Source organism: Miniopterus schreibersii (assembly GCF_964146895.1).
Source record: "Miniopterus schreibersii genome assembly, chromosome: 6".
Taxonomy (NCBI): domain Eukaryota; kingdom Metazoa; phylum Chordata; class Mammalia; order Chiroptera; family Miniopteridae; genus Miniopterus; species Miniopterus schreibersii.
The window spans coordinates 83,759,311-83,781,193 of NC_138107.1; the positions used below are offsets into that span (position 1 = coordinate 83,759,311).

Here is a 21,883-nt window from a genome sequence, read left to right on the forward strand (position 1 = left end):
AGCCACACCGGCCTCCTTGCTCTTTCTCAAGCCCACCCCAAGGCATCTGCGTGGAACATTCTTTTTGTTTGTTCTTTTTGCCTGGAATGTTCAACCTCAGATAGACTCAAGGCTCACTCCCTTTCCTTTTTCAGATTTTTCTCAAGTTCCAGCCTATCCTAATTCACAACCGACCCCTCAGCATTCCTTACCCCCTTCTCTTCTCTATCAAATCTATCTTCTCTGTGCGCTATAAAATTACTTACTTTGTTTGCTCATTTCTCCCTCTACCTAAATATAAGCTTCACGAAGGCAGGCAATTTGGTGTGATATGCCCACAGCTATGTCCCCAAGTACCTGAAAGAATGACCGACACATGGCGGACATTCACTAAATACTTGTTGGAAAAAAATTAATGTATGAAATAAGAAATGAATGAATAAACTACTTATCCATTTGCTTTTTAACTTCATTTGCATCATGAATCATATCTGGAGCCTGAGGAAATCCTCTCCATAAACAAACAAAAATGTTTTTATACATATTATATATATAATATATCACATATTATATGTTACAAATGTATATTATACATCTATATCTGTCTATCTATACAGACATTTAAACATAGTTTTAGGGATTCTAGAATTGTCACCATTTATTTTATGCAAGTGAAGGATCTGGTAGGAAGTTGAGCAAGGTCAAGAGAGTTTTCTGTTTTCTCTCTGCATTCTTGAGAACATTTATGCTTCAAAAACCAGTATTTTCAAAAAAATAATGAGCTTTCATCCTCTATCACCACAGTGCTATTTGTGTGAATTTACTTAAGGATTTTTACGTTTGCTCTAAAGAAATGTGACATCTGCTCAGAGAGACATCCTAACATTTTACTGAAAAACTAAGTAAGATCTTTGCAGATAAACAAAATTTAGAAAATTAATTTTTTAAAGGCAAAAATGAACTAATCACTCCTCTAAATCTGGTTAAAAATTATAGGAAAGGGTCTCTTCAATTATGAGTTACACTACACATGTTTTAGAGTTCTAAACAATTCATATTTTTTACCATTTGATTCAAGTCTGTGTTAGTTCTTTTATGGAAAGAAGAAAATATTGTAGACAAGAATTCAGAGGAAGGAAATTAATGAAACAACAAAAACTGAGCTCCCTCCTAGACCCAGCACCCTGGACTCAGCAGTGTCAGGCACCGCCCTGCTCTCCCTGTGGTACAGGAGGCTCACCCGACACCTTGGACAACTTTTACAACTTCAGCCTTGCAGGCTGGGCTTGGTAGGTATTCCAAAAAATACTGTGAAATACAGATGCTGTGAAAGACAGATGCTGTAATTCCATCTTTCACTCCAAATATGCAGTAGATGGCCTGATTCAAGACCTACACACTGGAATTGTTCTATGAGAGCAACTGGGGGAAAGAAGGGTTAGTTCCTCTTGACATAGGCCAGGGAAGCCTGAGAGAAACTTTCAACCATTAATCATTCCAGTGGTCATTCATTATAAAACAAAGGCCAATGCAGCCAAAGCTCAGTGGATGGTGAGCTAGCAGAAATCCGAAGGGTCTATATCAGAGCATGACATGAGAGTCCGCTCAGCACCCTTGAGGAACTTCCACAAAGAGCATTTGTTCCCATACATTCCAGTGCAGGGACCTTTCTTTATTTATGGAAAGTGCCTATCACTAACGTAAACATTATTGTTAATACAGTTTCCTTGTTTCTGCATGAAACTATTGTGTCTGCTTGTCCACACTCCAGCTTTGAAGTGTTTTTTTTAACTAAATATTGGTATTGCAATGTAACATATACAGAGAATAGCTCACATATAATAAGGCTTGTGCTTGATGAATTATCAAAAAGTGGATCTGTCTCTGTAACCACCACCAAGGTCAAAAAAGGAGGCCCTTACGCAGCATCTCAGAGGCTGTACTTGTGGCCCTCCGATCATACCCTTCCCTCCTCCTCAAAGACAGCCACCATCCTGACTGCTTTGAATTTTAAAGCCAGTCAGAGAAAGACAAGTACCATGTGATTCCACTTATATGTGGACTCCAATGAACAAAATAAACTAACAAAACTGAAACAGATTCATAGATGCAGAGAACAGACTCACAGCTGTCAGAGGGGAGGGGAGAGGGGAGGGGGTTGGGTAAAAAAGGTGGAGGGATTAAGAAAACAAACTCATAGACAGACAACAGTGTGGTGATTACCAGAGAGAAACAGGGGAGGGGGAAGGCAGAAGACAGTAAAGGGGGATAAATGGTGATGGAAGGAAACTTGACTTAGAGTGGTGAACACACAATACAATATACAGATGGTATATTAATATTAGAATTGTACACCTGAAACATGTATAACTATTAACCAACGTCACTCTAATATATTCCATTAAAAAATTAATTAATTAAAGATAGTTAAAATAATCCTTATAGCCTACTGACATGAATAAATACACATGTACCAAATTATCTTTCTCCAATAAATAGTTTGATGTGCTTTTTTCCCCCACCAAGTTCAAATTCCACATAATCATGTCTTCCTCCCTCCTGATGAGGCTACAGGACTGCATGATTTGGATGACATTTCATAGCCCCAGCATCACACTTCTGTGAGGCCTAAGGGATCTGTGGGAAGGGCTCCCTTCTGGGAATGTAGAGAGAGAGCAGTTCTCCAGCTGGGTGTCATAACCCCTGGCATGGCCCCCTATGTTCCTTGCTCCCTGTATAATCCCCTCTGTGAATCCAGCCTGACCTGGCGACTGGCTTCTAATGAACAGAATACTGTAAATACTGTAAATGTAATGTGATGTCATGATTGACACTGGATATGATCCATCTTGCTCACTCACTCTTCTTATCTTACTTGCTCTCAGGGAAGCTGGTTTTCATTTTGGAAACTACCCTATGAAAGAGCTCCAGGGCAAGGAACTGTGTGACTTCCCACCAACAGACAATGAACAACTGAGACCCTCAGTCCAGCAACCTGTGAATTCTGCCAACAACCTCATGAGAGAGCCTGGATGCACTTGCTGCCCCAGCGGAGGAGTGGATGCAGCCCCAGCTGATGCCTGGATCACAGGCCCATTAGGGGAAGCACCTCAGCAACCAATGCCCAGATTCCTGACCCACAGACATGGTGAAATAAGTGTTTATTGTTTGTGGTTGCTAAGTGTTGAGATATTGTGTTACCTAGCAATAGATACCTAATGCACGGGGAGAAAAGAAAAAGCTGAATTAATCAATTCCATGGCAACATTGCATGGAGAGCAGGAGGTCACAGAGAACTGCATGGGCTGCTAGAACCTTTGAATTCTTTGTCCAAACCCTTCCTCTCAGTGGCCAGGCCAGGCATGGTCTTGTGATGCTCTAGAGTCCTAAGACTGCTATGAAAGGCAAGAACACAGCCTTTCTCCTTCTGGAGTGGCCTGCACGGTCTCTCCCCTCCTTAGCCTCTTTTCTATCTCTCCCAGCATGCACTAGAACATTATCCACTGACATACATTTACCCAGGCAGTTCCTCCTCCCTAAACACAGTTCCTTCTCATCCGGATACTCTTCAACTCTTACTCATTGGTCAGTTGTCAGCACTGTCACTAACAGCCTCAGAGAGGCAGCCACTGTCCTCCTCTGAACTACCACAGCGCCCAAGCTCATATCAACTACGACACTTAGCACACTGCATTCTAACTGCTTTCCTCTCTGTTTCCATTGTCCAGTGGGATCCATTCAATGGTCCCAGTGCCCTAGAATAGTGTCTGGTACATAGTAAGATTCAGGGAATATTTGTTCAATGGAAAATGTATTCATTTATAGCACTTATCACAAATAAGATAGTAAAATCCCAACATACAATGGCATATTATATCAAATAACCAAGCATTTACCTACTCTGTCCACACTATGAAATATAACATATTTGCCTCTGAAATGAGGGCTAGTGATGTTTTACATCAACAAATGTTAGGGAATTTCTCTGTGTTTGAATTTTATTTGTTTAATTAAAATGCCCCTTTTCCTTTTATTTTTCAGCCTCATTTTTGCATCCTTATAGGGTGCCGAGGTCTTCTATTGACTAATTGGGACATCTGACTAAGAGCCACTCAGCCATCTCTCTGTAGCCTTGTCCTTTGCTGATATTTCTTCCTGGAAAGAGACTCAAAATCTTGATGCAAAAGGACATGTACAAACTAGAATTAAACTGTAGGATCTATTAAGACTTTTCAGAATCTATAAATCCTTTGCTAATTCAGAACTGTTTGACAAAAAACCCTGGCCTCCTCCTGTTTGTGCTATAATCTAAATGTGAAAGCACAATGCTTTGGCTATAAGGAACCATTTTAGTTACAGGAGGCCCTGAAAATAGCTTCAGTACATCCTGTACACTGTCCCTCATTCCCATTATGAAAACATCTGCTGGTCTAGTACCATGAAGTATGTATTTCCTACTGCTCAGCTTTCATGGCATATCTTGGCTGCAGAGGCTACAGCTGAGAGTCTTTACTGCATTTAAAATCTAGAAAATTTCTTCTGTCTGTAGCACAGAACAATGGCGCTTTTTGATAAATCAGGTGAAATCCCAAGATCTTATTAATATTACTGTTTATTCTCACTAGTCAACTATCTTAAGTTCTCATCAATATTTATTGTGTTAGGTAAAAGGGTACATAAACAAAAATGACATGTGGTCCTTGCCTCCTAGCAGCTTAACATTTGAAATTTTATATTAGAGTGAATGTAAAAATCAAGGCCTAGCTATAAAAGTAGATTGGTTACCCTGTGAATGTTCTAGTGATTGAAGAACACCAAGGGTCATTCCGCCCCATAGAGACTGGATTGGCTTATACTGCGCCACTTTCCACCCACACAAACACACAGTGGCTCGCATGAATCTCTGCAGAACCAGTCATTCTTTACCCCACATCCATAGAGTTCATCCACAATATGAAATTTTGTACCTTTAATGTGCTATTCAAGGTTCTGATTTTGTGGAGTTTCTCATTGATGGATGGATTTTTACACCGCCTCACGAAGGACTTTCTCAACTCCTTTTTGGTTGAAGGTCGTCGGTCCCCAAGAGGAGATAGACTGGCTTGCTCTAACGATTTGTAGAGCTTCTCCATTTCATCATCTTCAGTTACTTTTGTTTCTTCTATTAAAATAAAAAAGCAGTAACAATAAGCCCAGTTAAAATCAAAGTGAGAACATTGGACACTGTGGTCCTAAAACAAGGCCCTGCTGACACTATGATCTAGACTTCTAGCTTCCAGAACTATGAGACAATACATTTTTGTTGTCTAAGTCACTCCGTTTTTGGTACTTTGTTATGCCAGAGCCATGTTCCCTTTGAAGCTACGAGGGAAGGACCTGTTCTAGGCCTCTCTTGGTGCTTCTCTTGGTTCCTAGGCTTCTGACAGCATAACTCCAATCTTCACAGGGTGTTCTCCCTGTGCTCATGCCTGAGTCCAAATGTGTCCCTTTCACAAGGACACCAGTCATACTGGATTAGGACTTACCCTACTGTCCTCATCTTAATTACATCTGCACCTACTCAATTTCTAATAAGGTCCCATTCTGAGGCACTGGGGTTTAGGACTTCAACATAGGAATTTTGGAGGAACACCATCAAACCCATAATAGTCCACCATCTAGCTAGCCAAAATTCATGTCCTTCTCACATGCAAAACACATTCATATCTTCCCAACATCTCCAAAGTTTTAACCCATCCCAACATCAATGCTAAATCCAAAATCTAATCCAAATATCATCTATATCTGGTATTGGTGAGATCCAAGGAATGATTCATCCTTTGGCAAAAATCCTCTCCATCTGTGAACCTATGAAACCAAAAGAGTTATGTGCTTCTAAAATACAGTGATGGACAGGCAAACTCTAGCAAACTAGTACACACCCTAAGGCCTAAGAACCACTGCCCCAGATGACTTTTAATGTTCTTCCTAGAACTGCCGTTTGAGAGAAGAAACCTGCCTGTGGTCTGTGGCTTTGAGTAAATAACGACCATTCTTTGTGACTTCTCCACTCACATTCCTAACCAGGCCTTTCCAACCTCAGCCCAAATGCTTCTAGTGAAGCAACTCTACCCAAGATCCAGGGGACCTTATGTGCTAGGCCAATCCAATAGCAGTTCCATCATGCTGGACAGTCACTGATTTAGGAATGAGCGTGGGTTGCAGGTCAGGCCAGTTGGGTCCAGAGACCTCTGTTCTGAATTTTAGTTTGGGGGTATCAGGGAATCAATCTATTTTCCTAAACTGAGTGGTGTGATGACGTGAGCTAGAAGATTCCAAGAATTACACCAAGAGTCATGAAAATGGAGCCAATCTATAGGACACAGCTGAGACATGTATCTTAGTAACACGATTGGAGCTCTCTCAGCTTATGGGAGCCAACATACTGCCTCCTTAAGATAACTTTGGGTGTGGTTTCAGTCACATGCAACTGAAAGGACTGCAAACAATACAGAAGGTTACTCAAAGAAAATCTTCTTATCTTGATATTGCTTCAATTTCTTACTAAGAACTTCAGATCTTTATTCCTTCATTCCTTGAAAATAAATCGTGGGAAAGATACGCAATGAGATTTCTCTTCCACCACATACTCCATAGAGTCTGTGCATTTCACTCCTGTCCTAAGAACAAGCTTGATAGAGGACCGTATACAAAGTATGGCATTAGGAGATACTAAAAATAGGCCTCTGCAAAGGGGAGAGGAAAGCATATAATAGTAATCTAGGACCATCAAAATCAAGCATATTTCACTTACTTTACAGTTTACTGTTGTAAGATTAGAAATCTTTAATCAATAATTAGTTTTCCTCCATTTACTGCCAGAAAGTCATGCTAGGTGTTCCCAATTCTCTTTCATTAAATAGAGAGCAAAGACATTGGACTAACTTTGCAACTAACTTAATGTATTAGTCAGTAACCCTTTTTTCTTTGCCAAAACAGTCTCAACAACAACAAAAAAGTGAAAATATTTAAAACTGTATTTGAACATAATTAGGCTTTTTGACTCTGCCTGTGTGCAGATATCAACAGGTAGATTTTTGTCAAGCACATGAAAACATTCTCAACATCATTAGTCATCAGAAAAATGCAAACCAAAACCACAATGAGATACTACTTCACATCCATGATGGTGGCTAAAATAAAAAAGACAGACAACAATAAGTGTGGGTGAGGACATGAAGAAACCAGAAGCTTTATACATTGCTGGTGGGAATGTAAAATGAACCTACCACTTTTAGAAAACAGTTTGGCAGCTCCTCAAAATGCTAAGTGTAGAGTTATCATACAACCCAGCAGTCCCACTCCTAGATATATACTCAAGAGAATGAAAAATGCAGTAACATAAAATTTATACATGAATATTCATAGCAACACTATTCACATAGACAAAAGGTTGAAACAGTCTAAATGTTCATCAACTGATGAATGGATAAACACAATGTGGCCTATACATATAATGCAATATTATTCGATAATTAAAAGAACTGAAGTACTAACCGTGCCACAACATGGAAGAACCTTAAAAACATTCTGATAAGTAAAAGAAGCCAGTGACAAAAGACCACATGTTGTATGAGTCCATTTATATAAACATCCAGACTAGGCGAACCCACAGAGACAGAAAATAGATTAGTGGTTGCCTGGGAAGGAAAATGGGGAGTGACAGCAAAAGCGTACAGGTTTCTTTGTGTGGTGCTAAAAATGTTCTCAAATTAGATTGTGGTGATAGTTGAATAACTCTGGGAATATACTGAAAACCGAACTGTATGTTTTTATGTGTGAATTTTATGGTATGTAAAATATATCTCAATAAAGCTGTAAAGAAAGTAGGCTTCTTTGAGATTATCATGACAACTGATGACACCTGCACAGAAATACTAAGCATGGTAACAACCTGGCATTTAAACTGGAGACATTAAGAAAATTAAATAAAAATTCATCTGAGCCTTAGAGGGGACATTCAGATTGAGGACTCTGGCAGTTTTCAGACACACAAGAATAGGGTAATTTTATATACAGGACAGGGCAAAAGTAGGTTTACAGTTGTTCGTATGGTAAATAATACAATAATTGATAAATAATAATACAAGAATAAACTGTTTCACATACTCACAACTGTAAACTTACTTTTGCCAAACCCTGTATTTTTTTTTATAGCTAGGCAGGTGGGACTTGACTTTGAACAAAGTCTATATGCATAGCTTTCAATACCACAGTATTTTTAAAGTAAGTAATACATATTTAATAAACTTCAAGAAGAAAATCAAACAAGCATAAAGACAAAGAAGATCAACAGAATGGTTTCTTTAAGTCTCTGTTCAAGCTGTTCAGTTATTCTACTAAAACTTATGAGAGAAAATAAGATCACTTTTGACTCATACATTAGTTTGTAATTATGTCAGAGTAAAATGATTATATTAAGACTATGTGTCTAATTCAACAGATATTCAATTGGTAAAGATAAAAATAACTAGAATCTTAGAGTAACGTGACATAAAGTACATTCCATAAGTGAAAAATAAACGGGACTGTCTTTTTGATAATTATATTATTGTTTAACACACTTATATGGATATATATTATCTTATGTTAAAATATCAGAGGCATCGCTCTTCCATACACACATATTCCTTTCCCTGGCTTAAACTTTGGGACATTAGCAATGAGAATATGGGGGTGGGGGGAGGAGTGCGTGTCTGTGTGTAACTTTAAAATTAGCATATAGGTAAAGCGGACCTATACAATTACTGAAGTTAATATAGAATTCACCTAAAATATGAGCAAATAATATTCTCTATTTGGATTCATTTAGAAAATGGAGATAATAGCTAGATAAGGTTAAAGCTGCTAGAAAAAGAAGGGAAAAAATGAAAGCAAATCGTTATTGCATTCTTCTTACCTCTCAGCCATCGTCTCTTTTTAGAGAAAACCTTAAACTAAAAGCCTATGTGTCTAACTTCTAATTATCTGACTCCAGAATAGCCTGTAAACGTAAGGACAATAAAATAACAAATGGAGCTGTGAGTAGTCAGTAAAAATACCCTTATTGGCGCTTTTGTGTCATAATCCGAGAGACATACGATGTATTGCCAGATCCCCAGGGGACATACCTGTGATCTACCCGAGGACCTTATATTGTTTTTACTGCTGCTAGTGCTTGGGTCGCCACAGAGCCATAAAACGAGCGCTCGATAATCATGGAAGCAGGTGATAAAGAGTCGTAGGGAACAAAGTGCCCAAAGGGCAGAAGAGCACCTGAGCCCGAAGCAGAGGCGCCCCTTTCCCAGCTGCTACTCGAGGACCAGCCCCGGCCTGCTGGCCCGCAGGACTAGCCCCGCACCGTCCCGGGGCTCTCCTTCCATAAAGGACTATTGTCAAAAGCTCCCTTTCATATTTTCATGTAATCATTCTTCTAAATGATAATTACATATTAGAAAGCACTAGATTATTTCTCTTATCCTACCAGATGGTAAAAAGAGCAAGAAAAAAGACTGGCAGGAAAGACCACTGCTCTCTCTCCCACTGGGATCACAAGCCAAGTTCATTATTTCCGCTTCCCTTGTCTTCTGATACAAAATAAATGAATTCTGTCAGACAGTCAAGTGTTTCCAATGCAATTGTTATCCTTCCTCTCAAGAGTGTATTTTAGTCTTACACAAAATAGGGAGGCTAACTTCCTTCTCTACAGAAGATGCTTCATAGTCCATCTCATCTACCCTCACAAGCGCTTTGCCAAAAAAGGTGAAAACTATTTTATTTTACGGATGAGGGAGAAATGGAGATTCTTGAAACATAGTAAGCAATTGTTCCCAAATGTAAATTGGTGATGGAATTAAGAAGAGAAGTTCTATTCCACACCACGCAGGCCCACGTGCTTCTAGGCCAGTCTTCTCAAACTGTCACAGGCAAACGTCACCCAAAGATCTTGTTCAAATGCAGATTCTGATTTAGTCGGGCTGGGATGGCGCTGAGATTCTAAAGTTTTAACAAGCTCCTAGGTGACGCCAGAACTGCTGGTCATGGACCATACTTTTAGTGGCAAGGTTAGACTGTCTGTCATCAGTGTGGCTTAAAACACCAGTCTCAGCTCATCAGAAGACAAAGGGATTGGAGTCTCAATGAGAAAGATGAGATTTGTCCAGAAAGCAGCATCTATTTGCCCTGAGCCGCACCCTAATTAAAAATATACATATTTACAGCTTTGCTCAAAGGAGTGTGTCCAGAATCCCTGCCCTGAAGCATCAGAATCTCATATGTTGAGCTGGCACGATTTTGAGGTGAATGTTGGTGACACTTTACATGTGTCAGACGAGCTCAGAACATCTCAAGGGATCGGACTAGTGAACTTGTCTCCAAACTTTGGTCAGTAATCTAATAATTTAGACTCAAGAAAGACATGGTATATTTTTAACAGGATCTTTCTTGGTGACATCAGTAAACGAGAAAAAACAACACTTTTAACTAATGGTTAGAAGTTTACTCCTTTCCAAGATTATGTCAAGTGAATGTGCTCCTCCCTCTCCTACTCCCACACATTTCAGACTATCGTCGCTTCTGATGGGACAGGCATGCTCCAGGAGGCCAAGAATTCAGCTGTCGAGAACACTGTCGGCAGATTCTCTCTTTAAATGCTGTATTTTCAAGTTTGCCTCCTCCACTATTTTATTTTTAGTGTTTCCTTGTGCTTTCTAGAATGTGGTCTTTATTTTCTCTTCAGAACATAAATTCTGGCTTCAGGAGACAAGGGGAGTTCAAACACCATATTTCATATCAGAATTTGAAAGGAAATCTTTGAGAGACTAGAAAAGTCTAAACGATGTTCCAAGAAAGATAATGTTAGTTTCCAAACAGGAAACGCTTGGAAAGGTTTAGGTAGAAGCAGTCCTCCCTGTTTCATGTGTGACATTCTGCTTGAGAAAGGAAAGACCATGGAAAGCACTGGTTACAAAGAAAAGAAATGATGAGAGACATTGGGACATTCTGTGTAGCTTTTAAGATTTTACAAATGTTATTTAACACAACACCTAATGCCAATAGATTAAAAGCATTTTATAGGCTTTCTCTAGTGATTCTGGCAAGTCTTGAATGTAGCAAAAGACTTACATCACAATGATAAACAAATTTAAAGTATAGAATTAAGATAAGTCTGGGTAACTCATTTCAACATAAGGATGCTACTGACCAAGAACATTAAACAGCATAATTTTGAGGGAGACTGACTATTCCTGCTCCTGTTAATGCTGATGGAGATAGTTATCAGGTACAAAGTTTTGACGACATGTCAGGCACTGTGTTAACTGCTCTACCAACATTACCTCTTTATCTTTGTAGCCCTACAAGGAAAGTATTATTAATCCTGATATAAAGGAGAGAATGTCCATACATAGAAAGATCAAAAACCTTGACCAAGGTCACAAAGAGACAAACCTAGGTTCTGACCCAAAGCTCATCATCTTAAATACTACACTACACTATGAATATATTTGATATACTTTCTTTTGAATAAAGTTCGATGGTGATTGTTTCAAATCAGGTAATATATAGCCATTGAGGTGGCTGCTGGCTGGACTAGACAGGCCAAGTTCAGACCCCTGCTCCCACTATCCTGTCCTCCAAGGGAAAAATGCCCAGCCACAGCCTGTGGTTCTGAGGTGCCCAGGTTTTATTCCTCAAACTCTGTACTCACAGGGCCACAGGGCACCAGACCTTAGGACAGGAAATTCATAAGCCAGCCAGCAACCTAGAACACAGGCCAGATGATCAGGTTCTCTGCTTGGGCGTTTGAACCAGACACCTGGAGATAATGAACCAGTTTAAGTTGGGAGAAGGTGAGAGTCGAGGTCACGGTAGACTCTGGCCCCAGATGCAATAAAGGTATAAGTGCTTAGAAACACAGAGGGCAGCCCTGGTGGGTGTGGCTCAGTGATTAGGGCATCGGCCTGCGCACCAAAGGGTCACAGGTTCTATTCCCAGTCAAAGGCCGTGTACTTGCTGGTGGGCTCACTCCCTGCTCAGTCAGGGGACATGCGGAGACAGTCAATGTGTCTCTATCACATCTCTCCCTCTCCCCCTCCCTCTCTCCCTCCCTTCTACTCTCTCTGAAAAGTAATGGGAAAAATATCCTCAGGTAAGGATTAACAACAAGAAAAAGAGAAAAAAGAAACCGAGAGGACAAAGTTGGAAGAATGGTAGCTGGGAATGAGGTAATTTTTTTAAATGGCAGGTGAAAGAAATTCTATAAGAGAGAAAACAGATTGAGAGAAGTCCGAGAGAGCACTCAAGGGTGAAAGCTAGTGTTTTTACTTGAGCACTTGGAAGCCTGAGAGAAGAGTCGTTTCGCTTTATTGTTCCCCATTTTTCTATATTTGTTCTACCATCTCTGCTGCGTCATGTGCCTGTTTTTCTCTTGGGTGTTTGGTGTTTCTATTAGGTAAAGCAACTCAATGCTCTACTACATGTTATTGCTTATTGATAAGAACAAGCCTCTTCTAGTAGGCGATCTTTAATGTTGTTTTCTGTTTCATTATTGTTGCCTCTTGTGGCAGTAATTTCTGGAAATAATCTAAGGTTGAGTCCATTGCTGAAGCATCTGAAATATAGCCTTACATTCTCAAAACAAATATTCCATTTGTTTTTAAAATGTATTCTTTCAATCCTATGAGCACCCAGGATTTGGTGAAGTATGTAATGGAGACATAAAAATTTCTATATTTGCTCACATCCTAAGAAAACAAAAAACACTGGTATATATATTGAAAAAGCATATGGTCAGGTTTCCTTTTTCTTTTTAAAATATATTTATGACTCCCTCTCCCTTCCTTTCTCTGAAATCAATAAAGATAGATAGAAAAAAAAAAAAGCCTAGCCGGCGTGGCTCAGCAGTTGAGCATCAGCCTAGGATCTGGGAGATCATGGTTCGATTCCCGGTCAGGGCACATGCCCGGGTTGCGGGCTCGATCCCCAGTCAGGGGGTGTGCAGGAGGCGGCCCATCAATGACTCTCTCTCTCTCATCACTAATGTTTCTATCTCTCTCTCCCTTCCTCTCTCTGAAATCAGTAAAGATATATTAAAATAAATAAAATAAAATATATTTATGAGGTAGAGATTGAATGGTAAATAAATGGGGGGAAAGGGGAGCCGGAAAACTGCCTAAAATCAAGGATACAAAATTCAATGCACTATAGAGAAATATGTCAATGTTGGCCCCATAACATGCTGGGTGCATCAACCATGTGACTCCATGACAGAGACAAGTGAAATCAACAGATAGAAATGGAAGATTCAGGAGGAGAGACAAGAGCAGTGAGGCAAGAGGAAGGAATAAGTTACCTTATCTCAACTTTACTACGCAGAAAACGAAGGTTTGGAGCATATAAATGCCCTTGCCTTTTTCAGATGAAGCTCTCTTCCTTCTTTCTATTATGATCGTCTGATGGGATCTATAATTACTTACCTAACATCCTTATTTTTTGCCTTAGAGAAAATCCTTAATGAACAGCAGGTCCTCACTTAACCTCTGCAATAGGTTCAGGGAACTGTGGTGAGACAACATCTACTGAAGCCTGTTTACCACAGGCTAATTATACAAACAAGAGTCAGTTTCCCACAGCATCTCATCGACATTACAGTGAAATAACGCTGAGTGAACTAACATCATTCAAGCATCTACTGTACACATTTAGAGTTAGTATTTAAATATGGCCATTAAATCCCTACTAGGCAAACTTTTCCCCAGGAAATGATAATCCTCTGGGGTTGCGGTGATTTAATGCTGCAGGAGACTAAATGTGCTGGAAAACATGACTTGTCCTGGATCCCTCTCTTTCCTTCACACATTCGGTTCACTCCTTTATTCAATTCATCCATCAGATATTCTGCCAGTGCCCACTGTGTGTTGGCGTGGTGTACTTGAGAGCCGAGGGATGGACTAGAACGGACACGAATCCTTTATGAATCTTACATTCTTACATTTTCTCTTTAAGTATGTCCCAAATATGTGTATTTTTCCTCCCCTCACCCCCATTGCTACCATCTTAAACCAACCGCCATTATTTCACCGTTGGCCTATTTCAACAGCTACGTAACTGGTATATCTTAGCTTCCTAATATCCATTTTCCATACAGTGAAGTGATCTTTTAAAAATACATAAACCACCATAACACTCCTCAGCTTCATTTTCTCCAAAAACATCTCATTGCACTTGGAACAAAAGCCAAACACCCTATAGGAGCCAACTAGTGCCACATAAGCCGGGTGCTATTGAGTTCTCTAATTCCTTTCTATGCCTCCCCAGCCCACTCTGCTTCAGCCACTACAATTACTAATGTGTTTTCGGTGATGCAGCTGAAAAGGAACCTACAGGGATGCCAGCTGCATAAAAGTAGAGCACATACAATTACCGTAGTGGGCTACACCATCTAGGTTTGCGTGAACGTACTCTATGGTGTTCACGCAACGGTAAGATCGCCTGATGATGCATTTCTCAGAATACATCCCCATCAATAAGCGATGCATGTCTGGGTTTAGATGCTTCTGTTTCTGTCACTAAGTGACCTGTACTGCTTCACTGGTAGTTATAAAACAGGAAGGAAGTTGTTCTGGTTATACTATGTGGCTTGGTTCACATCATATCTCACCCAACCCTGCTGATTATTCACGCAGAGCTATTCTAAATCAAGTGCTTAAAATCTCAAGCTCTGCAGTCAAATAGAACTGCATTCCAAACACAACTATCACACGAAATTAGGTGCACAGCCACTTTCAGCAGTTTACTTAACCACTTTAAGCCCCAGTTTCTTCATCCATAAAATAGAAGCGGCAATAAAGCACCTACTTTTAAGTTTGGTGTAGCTGAGAAAGAGTAAAGGTTTTCCCTTGGAGATCAGGCACACCGCAAAAATGCCTGTAATCACCACTTCTATCAGCATGGTACTGCAGGGCCAACCCAAGGCAAGAAATGTGTATGGAAGTTAAAATGGCCAAGAACATCCCAAACGCTCTTTAAAAAGACCAAAGTAGAAAGACTTGTCCTATCAGACATTAAGACTCTTTTTCTAAAAGGGTATGAGTCAGGGTAGAAAAAAATAGACTGATGAAGAACAGAAGTCTAAGAAGCAACAGCACTGGCTTTACAACAAAGATGGCACTGGGGACTCACGTGGACATCTGGGAGAAAGAGGATTTTAAATAAATGAGAGTAGAAAAATTATACATCCATACAGAATAAGATATTGTATCCCATTATGGCACATGTAAAAATCATGCCAAGTGGATTACAGCTTATAAAATTATGGCAGATTATTTTCATTATATCAGTGTAGAAAGAAATTACCTAATGAAGACAAAAAAGCATTGACCATAAAGAAAAAGACTGACAAACTTAATCACATTAAGACTGACTGTTCGTCATCACCATCACAAATGAAAAGAGAAATAAAAAGTAGAGAAGATACTGGCAATACATTCAACTGCCAATGAAGGAGTATCCAATATAATTTCCAAAATATATCAAATCCATTGGGGGAAAAAATCAAAGAAGTATGGGTAAAAGAGTGAAAATAAACATAAAAATATGCTAATTCATAATCAAGATTACCAATCAAGATGGGCAATTTTGCAAAAGTCTACAAGTCTATTACTAGTGAGGATGTGGAGCTTTGAGAGCTATCACCTATCCTGGAGAGAGAGAATTAGTGCCACCAATTTAGAAAACAATTGTTATTATTTAGTAAAGTTGAAGATAGGCATAAATCATGGCCAGTAAGTTCATTCCTAGGTACATACACCTAGAGAAATGCAGACATATGTAGACCAAGATACATGCATAAGAATTCTCAGTCAGAGAATGAAAAGACAGGCCACAGACTGGGAGAAAATATTTACAATCACATGCCTGATAAAATGTCTTGTATTTAAAATATACAAAGAACTCAACAAAGAGAAAACAAAATAAACAAATAAAAAGTGGGTAAAATATTTCAATAGACACCTCACCAAATAACATGTACAGATAGCAAATAAGCATACGAAAAGATGCTCAACATTTTATATCATTAGGTAATTACAAATTAAAACAAGGAGGTACCATGGCCCACCTACTAGCATGGCAAAAAAAAACACACTGACAACACCAGTACCGGTGAGCAACAGAAACTCCCATTCATTGTTGAGGGAATGCAAAACGGTATAGACAATTTGGCATTTCTTACAAAGCTTACCATACAATCCAGCAATTGCACTCCTAGGTAGTTACCCAAATGAGATGAAATTTTTATATATGCACTCAAATCTGTACACACATGTGTATAGCAGCCTTATTCATAATTCCAAAAACTTAGAAGCAACTAAGATGTCCTTCAATAAATGAATGGATAACAAACTGGATCCATGCAATGGAATATCATTCAGCCATAGAAAGCAATGAGCTATTAGCCCACGAAAATGCATGGGGGAAAGAAACTAAAATGCCTATTACTAAAGGAAAGAAGGCAATCTGAAAATCATACCTACTGTATGATTCCAACTATATTATGTTCTGGAAAAGGTAAAACTAAAGAGTAAAAAGATCAGTGGTTGTCAGAGGCTTGGGCAAAGGGTGAAAGAGATGACAAGGTGGAGCACAGGAGATTTTTAGGGCATTGAAACTATTCTGTATAATGTTGTAAGGGTGGATATATGACATTATATACTTGTCAAAACCCATAGAACTATAGAAGACAAAGAGTGATCCCTAATGGAAACATGGACTTCAGTTAATAAAAGTTTGTCAATATTACTTGTTCATTGTATCAGGTAAACCACACTAATGCAAGATATTAGTAAAAGAGGCAATTGTGTATACAAGAGGGATTATATAGAAATTCTCTGTACCTTCTGCTCAATTTTTCTGTAAATCTAAAACTTCTATATAAGAGCCCAAAGATGGGAAAATAGAATGTTCATCAATAGTAAATATATTTCTTGCGGTATAGTAAAACAATTGAGTAGTATAAAGCAATGAAAATAAACTAATTCCACTTACACAGGGATGGTCTCACAAAGACTTATCATGGAGCAGACAAAACAGGCGGTGGGCCATCCATGCCTGAGACCAATGCCACTGAGGTCAACAATTATAGATTCAAGATTTTCCTGGTAGTAAATATTTATGCCCATTTTCAGAGCACAGTTCAAAAAACAGTATGACTAGGAAATTTTCTAGGGACTTAATTGAGAGGTGCAAGCCCGAGATCAGTCTTCACCTTGGTAGGTCTGCTGGAGAACCCCTCACGCCTCACCTCGGCTTTCTCTACTTGCACAGCCAGCCCAGCTGTTACCGAAGCTCCCTAACGCTTCTCATTTCCTTATTCCTGGAAGAACAAGTCTCCTCTTACCCTCCTACTCCGTCTTCTAAGGCTGACATAATTTTTATCAAGTACAGTTCAATCACCCGATTAACCAGGTGAGAAGTCGCCATCCGTTGCCGACTGAACTAGACTAAGGACTGGCCCAGTATCCGACAGCATCTGAGCTTCTTCTCCATCCCTTTCCCGTGCCTTCCCTCTCCGCCAGAGCCTCCCACGTAGATGTGACCGTCCGCATTTTGAGTCCCGGCCCTTCTATAACCGGCAGGTACCCTGTGTCCTTCTGCGACACCCGTTCTCTCCTGCTCTCTTTGGTTAAGTGTCTTCCTCCTCCCACTCCCCCCATTAGACATGAAAACGCTTTAGACCAGAAACTGTTTCTGGCTCATCTCTGTGTTTCCATTGGCACAAAGCGCTTGGGTAGATGCTGGGGACTCAAAACTAACCCTGAAAATAATGCTAAACGGCATGGGGCTCAGTCTTCAACGTCTTCTTCTCATCATCTTCGTGCTTCCTAAGGAGACGGGCACGCAGTCCCCACAGCACCATCGGAAGTAGCCGGCGGTATTGTCCTCGCTCCAGTTGTTATACAAAATGTTTTGTAAGATCTGCTAAATTCTAAAGTCTGGCTTATTTTATACTGCTTTCCTGAGATGTCACCCATGCTCTAGCGTGATTGTCTTTTCATTAAAAATGCTTTGTATTCAACTCGAGTCTCAGATGAATTCTGCTTGTACTTGTACTTGAAAAATATATTTGCATACATTGGGTGTTAGTCCTATTAGTGATTATTAACTTTCCAGCATCCAGGGTATGGGCGCTCTATTCATGGAGTAGATATAATGAAATTGTCTCCATGTTGTTAACATAATGTGAATAGAGACAACAATGTGAGTCATCACCACACAGGCATAAGTCATGGGCCAAATAACCTCTCCCAAAAGGAAAATACAGCATAGAGTGAAACTGAGCTGAGATGGACATTCCATTAACCCCATCGCCTCTTTTCCCCTAGGCTTTGTAGAAAGACTCAGGGAAGAATCTGGACAGCTCTGGAACTCTGAAACTCCCCATGTGCAAGGGCAATAGGATGCAATTAACATCCTGCATTTTTTAGTAGCTTACACAGCAGGAGAGAAATGTCTAAAAGGATATTTAAATTCAATATAGAACTCTAGCAACCACAATTTTAATTGCATACCAAGTGCACAATATTTCTCTCATTGTCAAAATAGAAAGAAGGCAATAATACATGTCTGCTTATTTTAGGATTCAGTTATTAACCATGAAGAATCTTTTCTTTTTTTCTAGGATAAAAGCCTCTTCCTCCAACAAATGCATCTTGAGACTGGGACTTAATTTAATAATCCTAACTCCTGTTTTGGACAATGTCGAAACTTCAATACCTGCCATGAAAATACTCTGAACAGTATTTCAGGCACAGGAATTTCAGGGCTTTTATTTTATTTTTTTAAGTGACAGATAAAATTAATTTTTAAAAGTCACAAAAATGACTTTTTTTCCAGCAACACACAAACACATATATGTTTAAAAACATGCAAAATACACAGTCTGGTTACTCAATAGTAGGTCATCAGAAACACAAGCAAAGACTGGGTTGCCGTTTCCATAGCAATGTCTTTATGTAGTTCAACTCTTCTGGGAATTTAACCAAATCCCCAGTAGGAGGAAAAAATCATTAGCTAAAATTTTGTAACATATGGCAACCGCCAACAAATCAGGGAATATTTTTATAGTCTCTCCCTTTGTACTGATAGGAAGACTTTCATGTCAAGCTGTTTGACGAAGCATACAGCTTTTATTGGTCACTCAGCACTTAAATCAAAATTTAAAAATACAAGGCTTCTTCCTTCTTAGAATAAAAGAGCTGTTGGTACCCAGCCAGGCTCTGTAATGCATGCATTCCAAGAGTGACATTTGGACATGGGTAAGAACTTCACGCATCTTCCCATGACTCCCCGGTTATTTACCCTACGGACAACTCAATCTGCAGGTTATCTCCCGGGAAAGAATGCAAACAAAATTTGATTATCTATTTTGTTTTTGAAACCATCCTCACTCTGGGGTTGTGTGTGTGTGCATGCAAGTTTATAGTTCTACCTTATGGCCCAGTGATTAATGTAAGAGTTTTTAGCAGGAACAGAATGGATGTGGCGCTTTTCATTATGTTCTTTAGTTTCACCACACCTGTATCTGGAAGGATCTTCTAAGAATCCAGTGAGAGGCCATGGAGTTGGAGATACTTAAATTCTCTCTTCAATATGGCTTTGTAAAAGCAAATACAATGAACAATATGCAATTACTATCCAAGGAAAATGGTCGTCTCAGAATAAGAAAACACGTCCAATGCCAAGGAATGCATTCCTTTCCCAGGAGCACATTCTATTTTGAACTTTCTCAATGTTAAAAGGAAGTTTCTTAGGCTGAACCTAAAGCTACTTCCCCTTTACTCTCACTGCTGACCTCAGCTGTGTACTTCCAAGGAGATACAAGTTAAGCCCACAAGTCTACATGACAGCACTTTGCAAGCCCGAGGCCAGCGTGAATCTGTGTCCCCCATTCCTTGCAGTCCAAACTTGACTCTTCCCTGCCCCTCAGTGACCTCACTGTCATTCTCCTCCCTACTCTACCTCATTCACCTCTAGAAGTAGCTTATTTTGCCAATCACTTCATTCACTCTACTGTTTTAGTGTAAAGTAGAACGTTGGCCTAAATTAGAGGTATCAATTGAAAATGCCATCAGAGGCCAGGCAGGTAAGTCAACTGTGTGAAACATCACAGGAAGTGCTGATTTTGTGGTGATTGAACAATGAGTTCCCAGCTTGAGTATTCCAATTCATTTTCTTTAAAATACTGTACACATACACACAACACACAACACACACACATACACACACACTGGGTCTGCAGTTGTAATCCTTGGCCTAAATTACTCTGGTAACAAACACTAAATTAATGGAATTCATCTAAAAATTTGAGAAATAAAAACAAACAAACACTTTCCCTAATTAGGCTAAGAGAGGCGAGAGGGTCACCTATGTCATCATGCCACTCTCGCTAAATATCATGGGAATGTAGCCAGTCAACATTCTCTGGACAGCACATTGAAAAAATACAAACCAAACTCATCACTGTGTCATTGCTCAATATCTTATATCAGGTAAGCTTGTTCTACGACAGAATGAATGAGGCACAGATCATCAGAAAAGACCCATCATGATTAAACCTAATAGTAAAAGAAGTTAGACTGAGTAAAAGGTGAGGACCCACCATCACAGAGCATTAAGAAGACTCATATTATTAATTTCTACGTTCCATTAGCTCTTTCCTTTGCTAAGACTTGATTTTTTTCAAAAGTATAAACTGTGCTCTCCTTCATGTTTGAAAGTCCTAGTGCTGCCCTCCAAAATGTTTGCAAATTGTCTGTCTTCCTGTTAACCACATGGACACCTTCAGGGACCGACTAGGGACCAAAAATAGTCAAGCCTTTCCTCAGATTGGTAAAAAATAAATCACTATTTTATGATCACATATCTCCAAGTCAACGTAAGCATTTGGTTAGTGGATAGAGCATGGCCTCAAAGCTGGAGTTTCCCTCATGCAAACTCCTCTGCAGAAACAGCTCCTTGGCTTAGCCCCACAAGACTAATTACCGAATCACCGTTCACGACTTTAAACATTCTTTCTGCAAATTAACGTTAGAGCTCTGTTTCCACACCAAATTCATTCTCTAAAGAAGAGTAAACAATTTCTTGGCTTACCTCTGCCCATCGTCCTTGCTCCAGGGGGCTTGTCTGGGACAGTAAGATGGTCTAGGTTGCTACTCAATGAAGATGTGTCACCGCCAGACAGAGGGTTCAGAAGTCCACTTTCTGACACGGCGAGGCTGTTCTCCGGGGCCCTCAGATTGTCTGCCTCTGAGGGTGCAGGTGGGTGAAGCTGCACAGCAACTGCTATACATTGTCCCACATCTTCAGTGGCAGACGAACTGTTAATGTCGCTCCAGGACTGTCTTTCTTTAGATAAAGAGGACAATGTGCTGTGTCTCTTTATGGTATTTTCCAGGGAAGAGCAGGAACACGATGTTTCACTAGGCTTGGGTGGAGATGAAGATGCCTGCTCTGCCGCCTATTTTGCACACATAAAATCAAAAAGAATAAAATAAATCATGATAAACCAGCATTCTCTACTTCTCATATTCAATGAAGGTGCCCCACTGTTTCAAAAAGTGGCCAATAATAAAACAGAATGGTTGACTGTTCCAAGAATTCTGTCCCAAGAATTTTGCAAGTTCTTTATTTACTCAATATGTGCCCAGTTTTCTACGTACTAGACATTGATTTTCAAATACTCAATAAGTCTATATTTTTTAGTAGCATGACATTAAAATATCTAGTTAAGATACTAACTTATCATACACATCTTCTTAGTAATGATATATTTGTGAAGATATGAAAACTTTCCATTCAGGAATGTGTCAGCGAGCTTGGGAACCCATTA

The 21,883-nt window shown here is 39.6% G+C and overlaps 1 protein-coding gene across 1 annotated transcript in view; it reads right to left on the bottom strand.

Moving 5' to 3' along the window:
- The window catches only part of IPCEF1 (interaction protein for cytohesin exchange factors 1), a 121,864-nt gene that overhangs the window by 7,358 nt on the left and 92,623 nt on the right, over nucleotides 1-21,883 (bottom strand). Inside the window, exons 10-11 of the mRNA XM_081141415.1 lie at nucleotides 21,145-21,511; nucleotides 4,947-5,140 (exon numbers count right to left, since the gene is read on the bottom strand). Coding sequence (XP_080997541.1) covers nucleotides 4,947-5,140; nucleotides 21,145-21,511 — 561 coding nt within the window. The remainder of the gene's footprint in view (nucleotides 1-4,946; nucleotides 5,141-21,144; nucleotides 21,512-21,883) is intronic.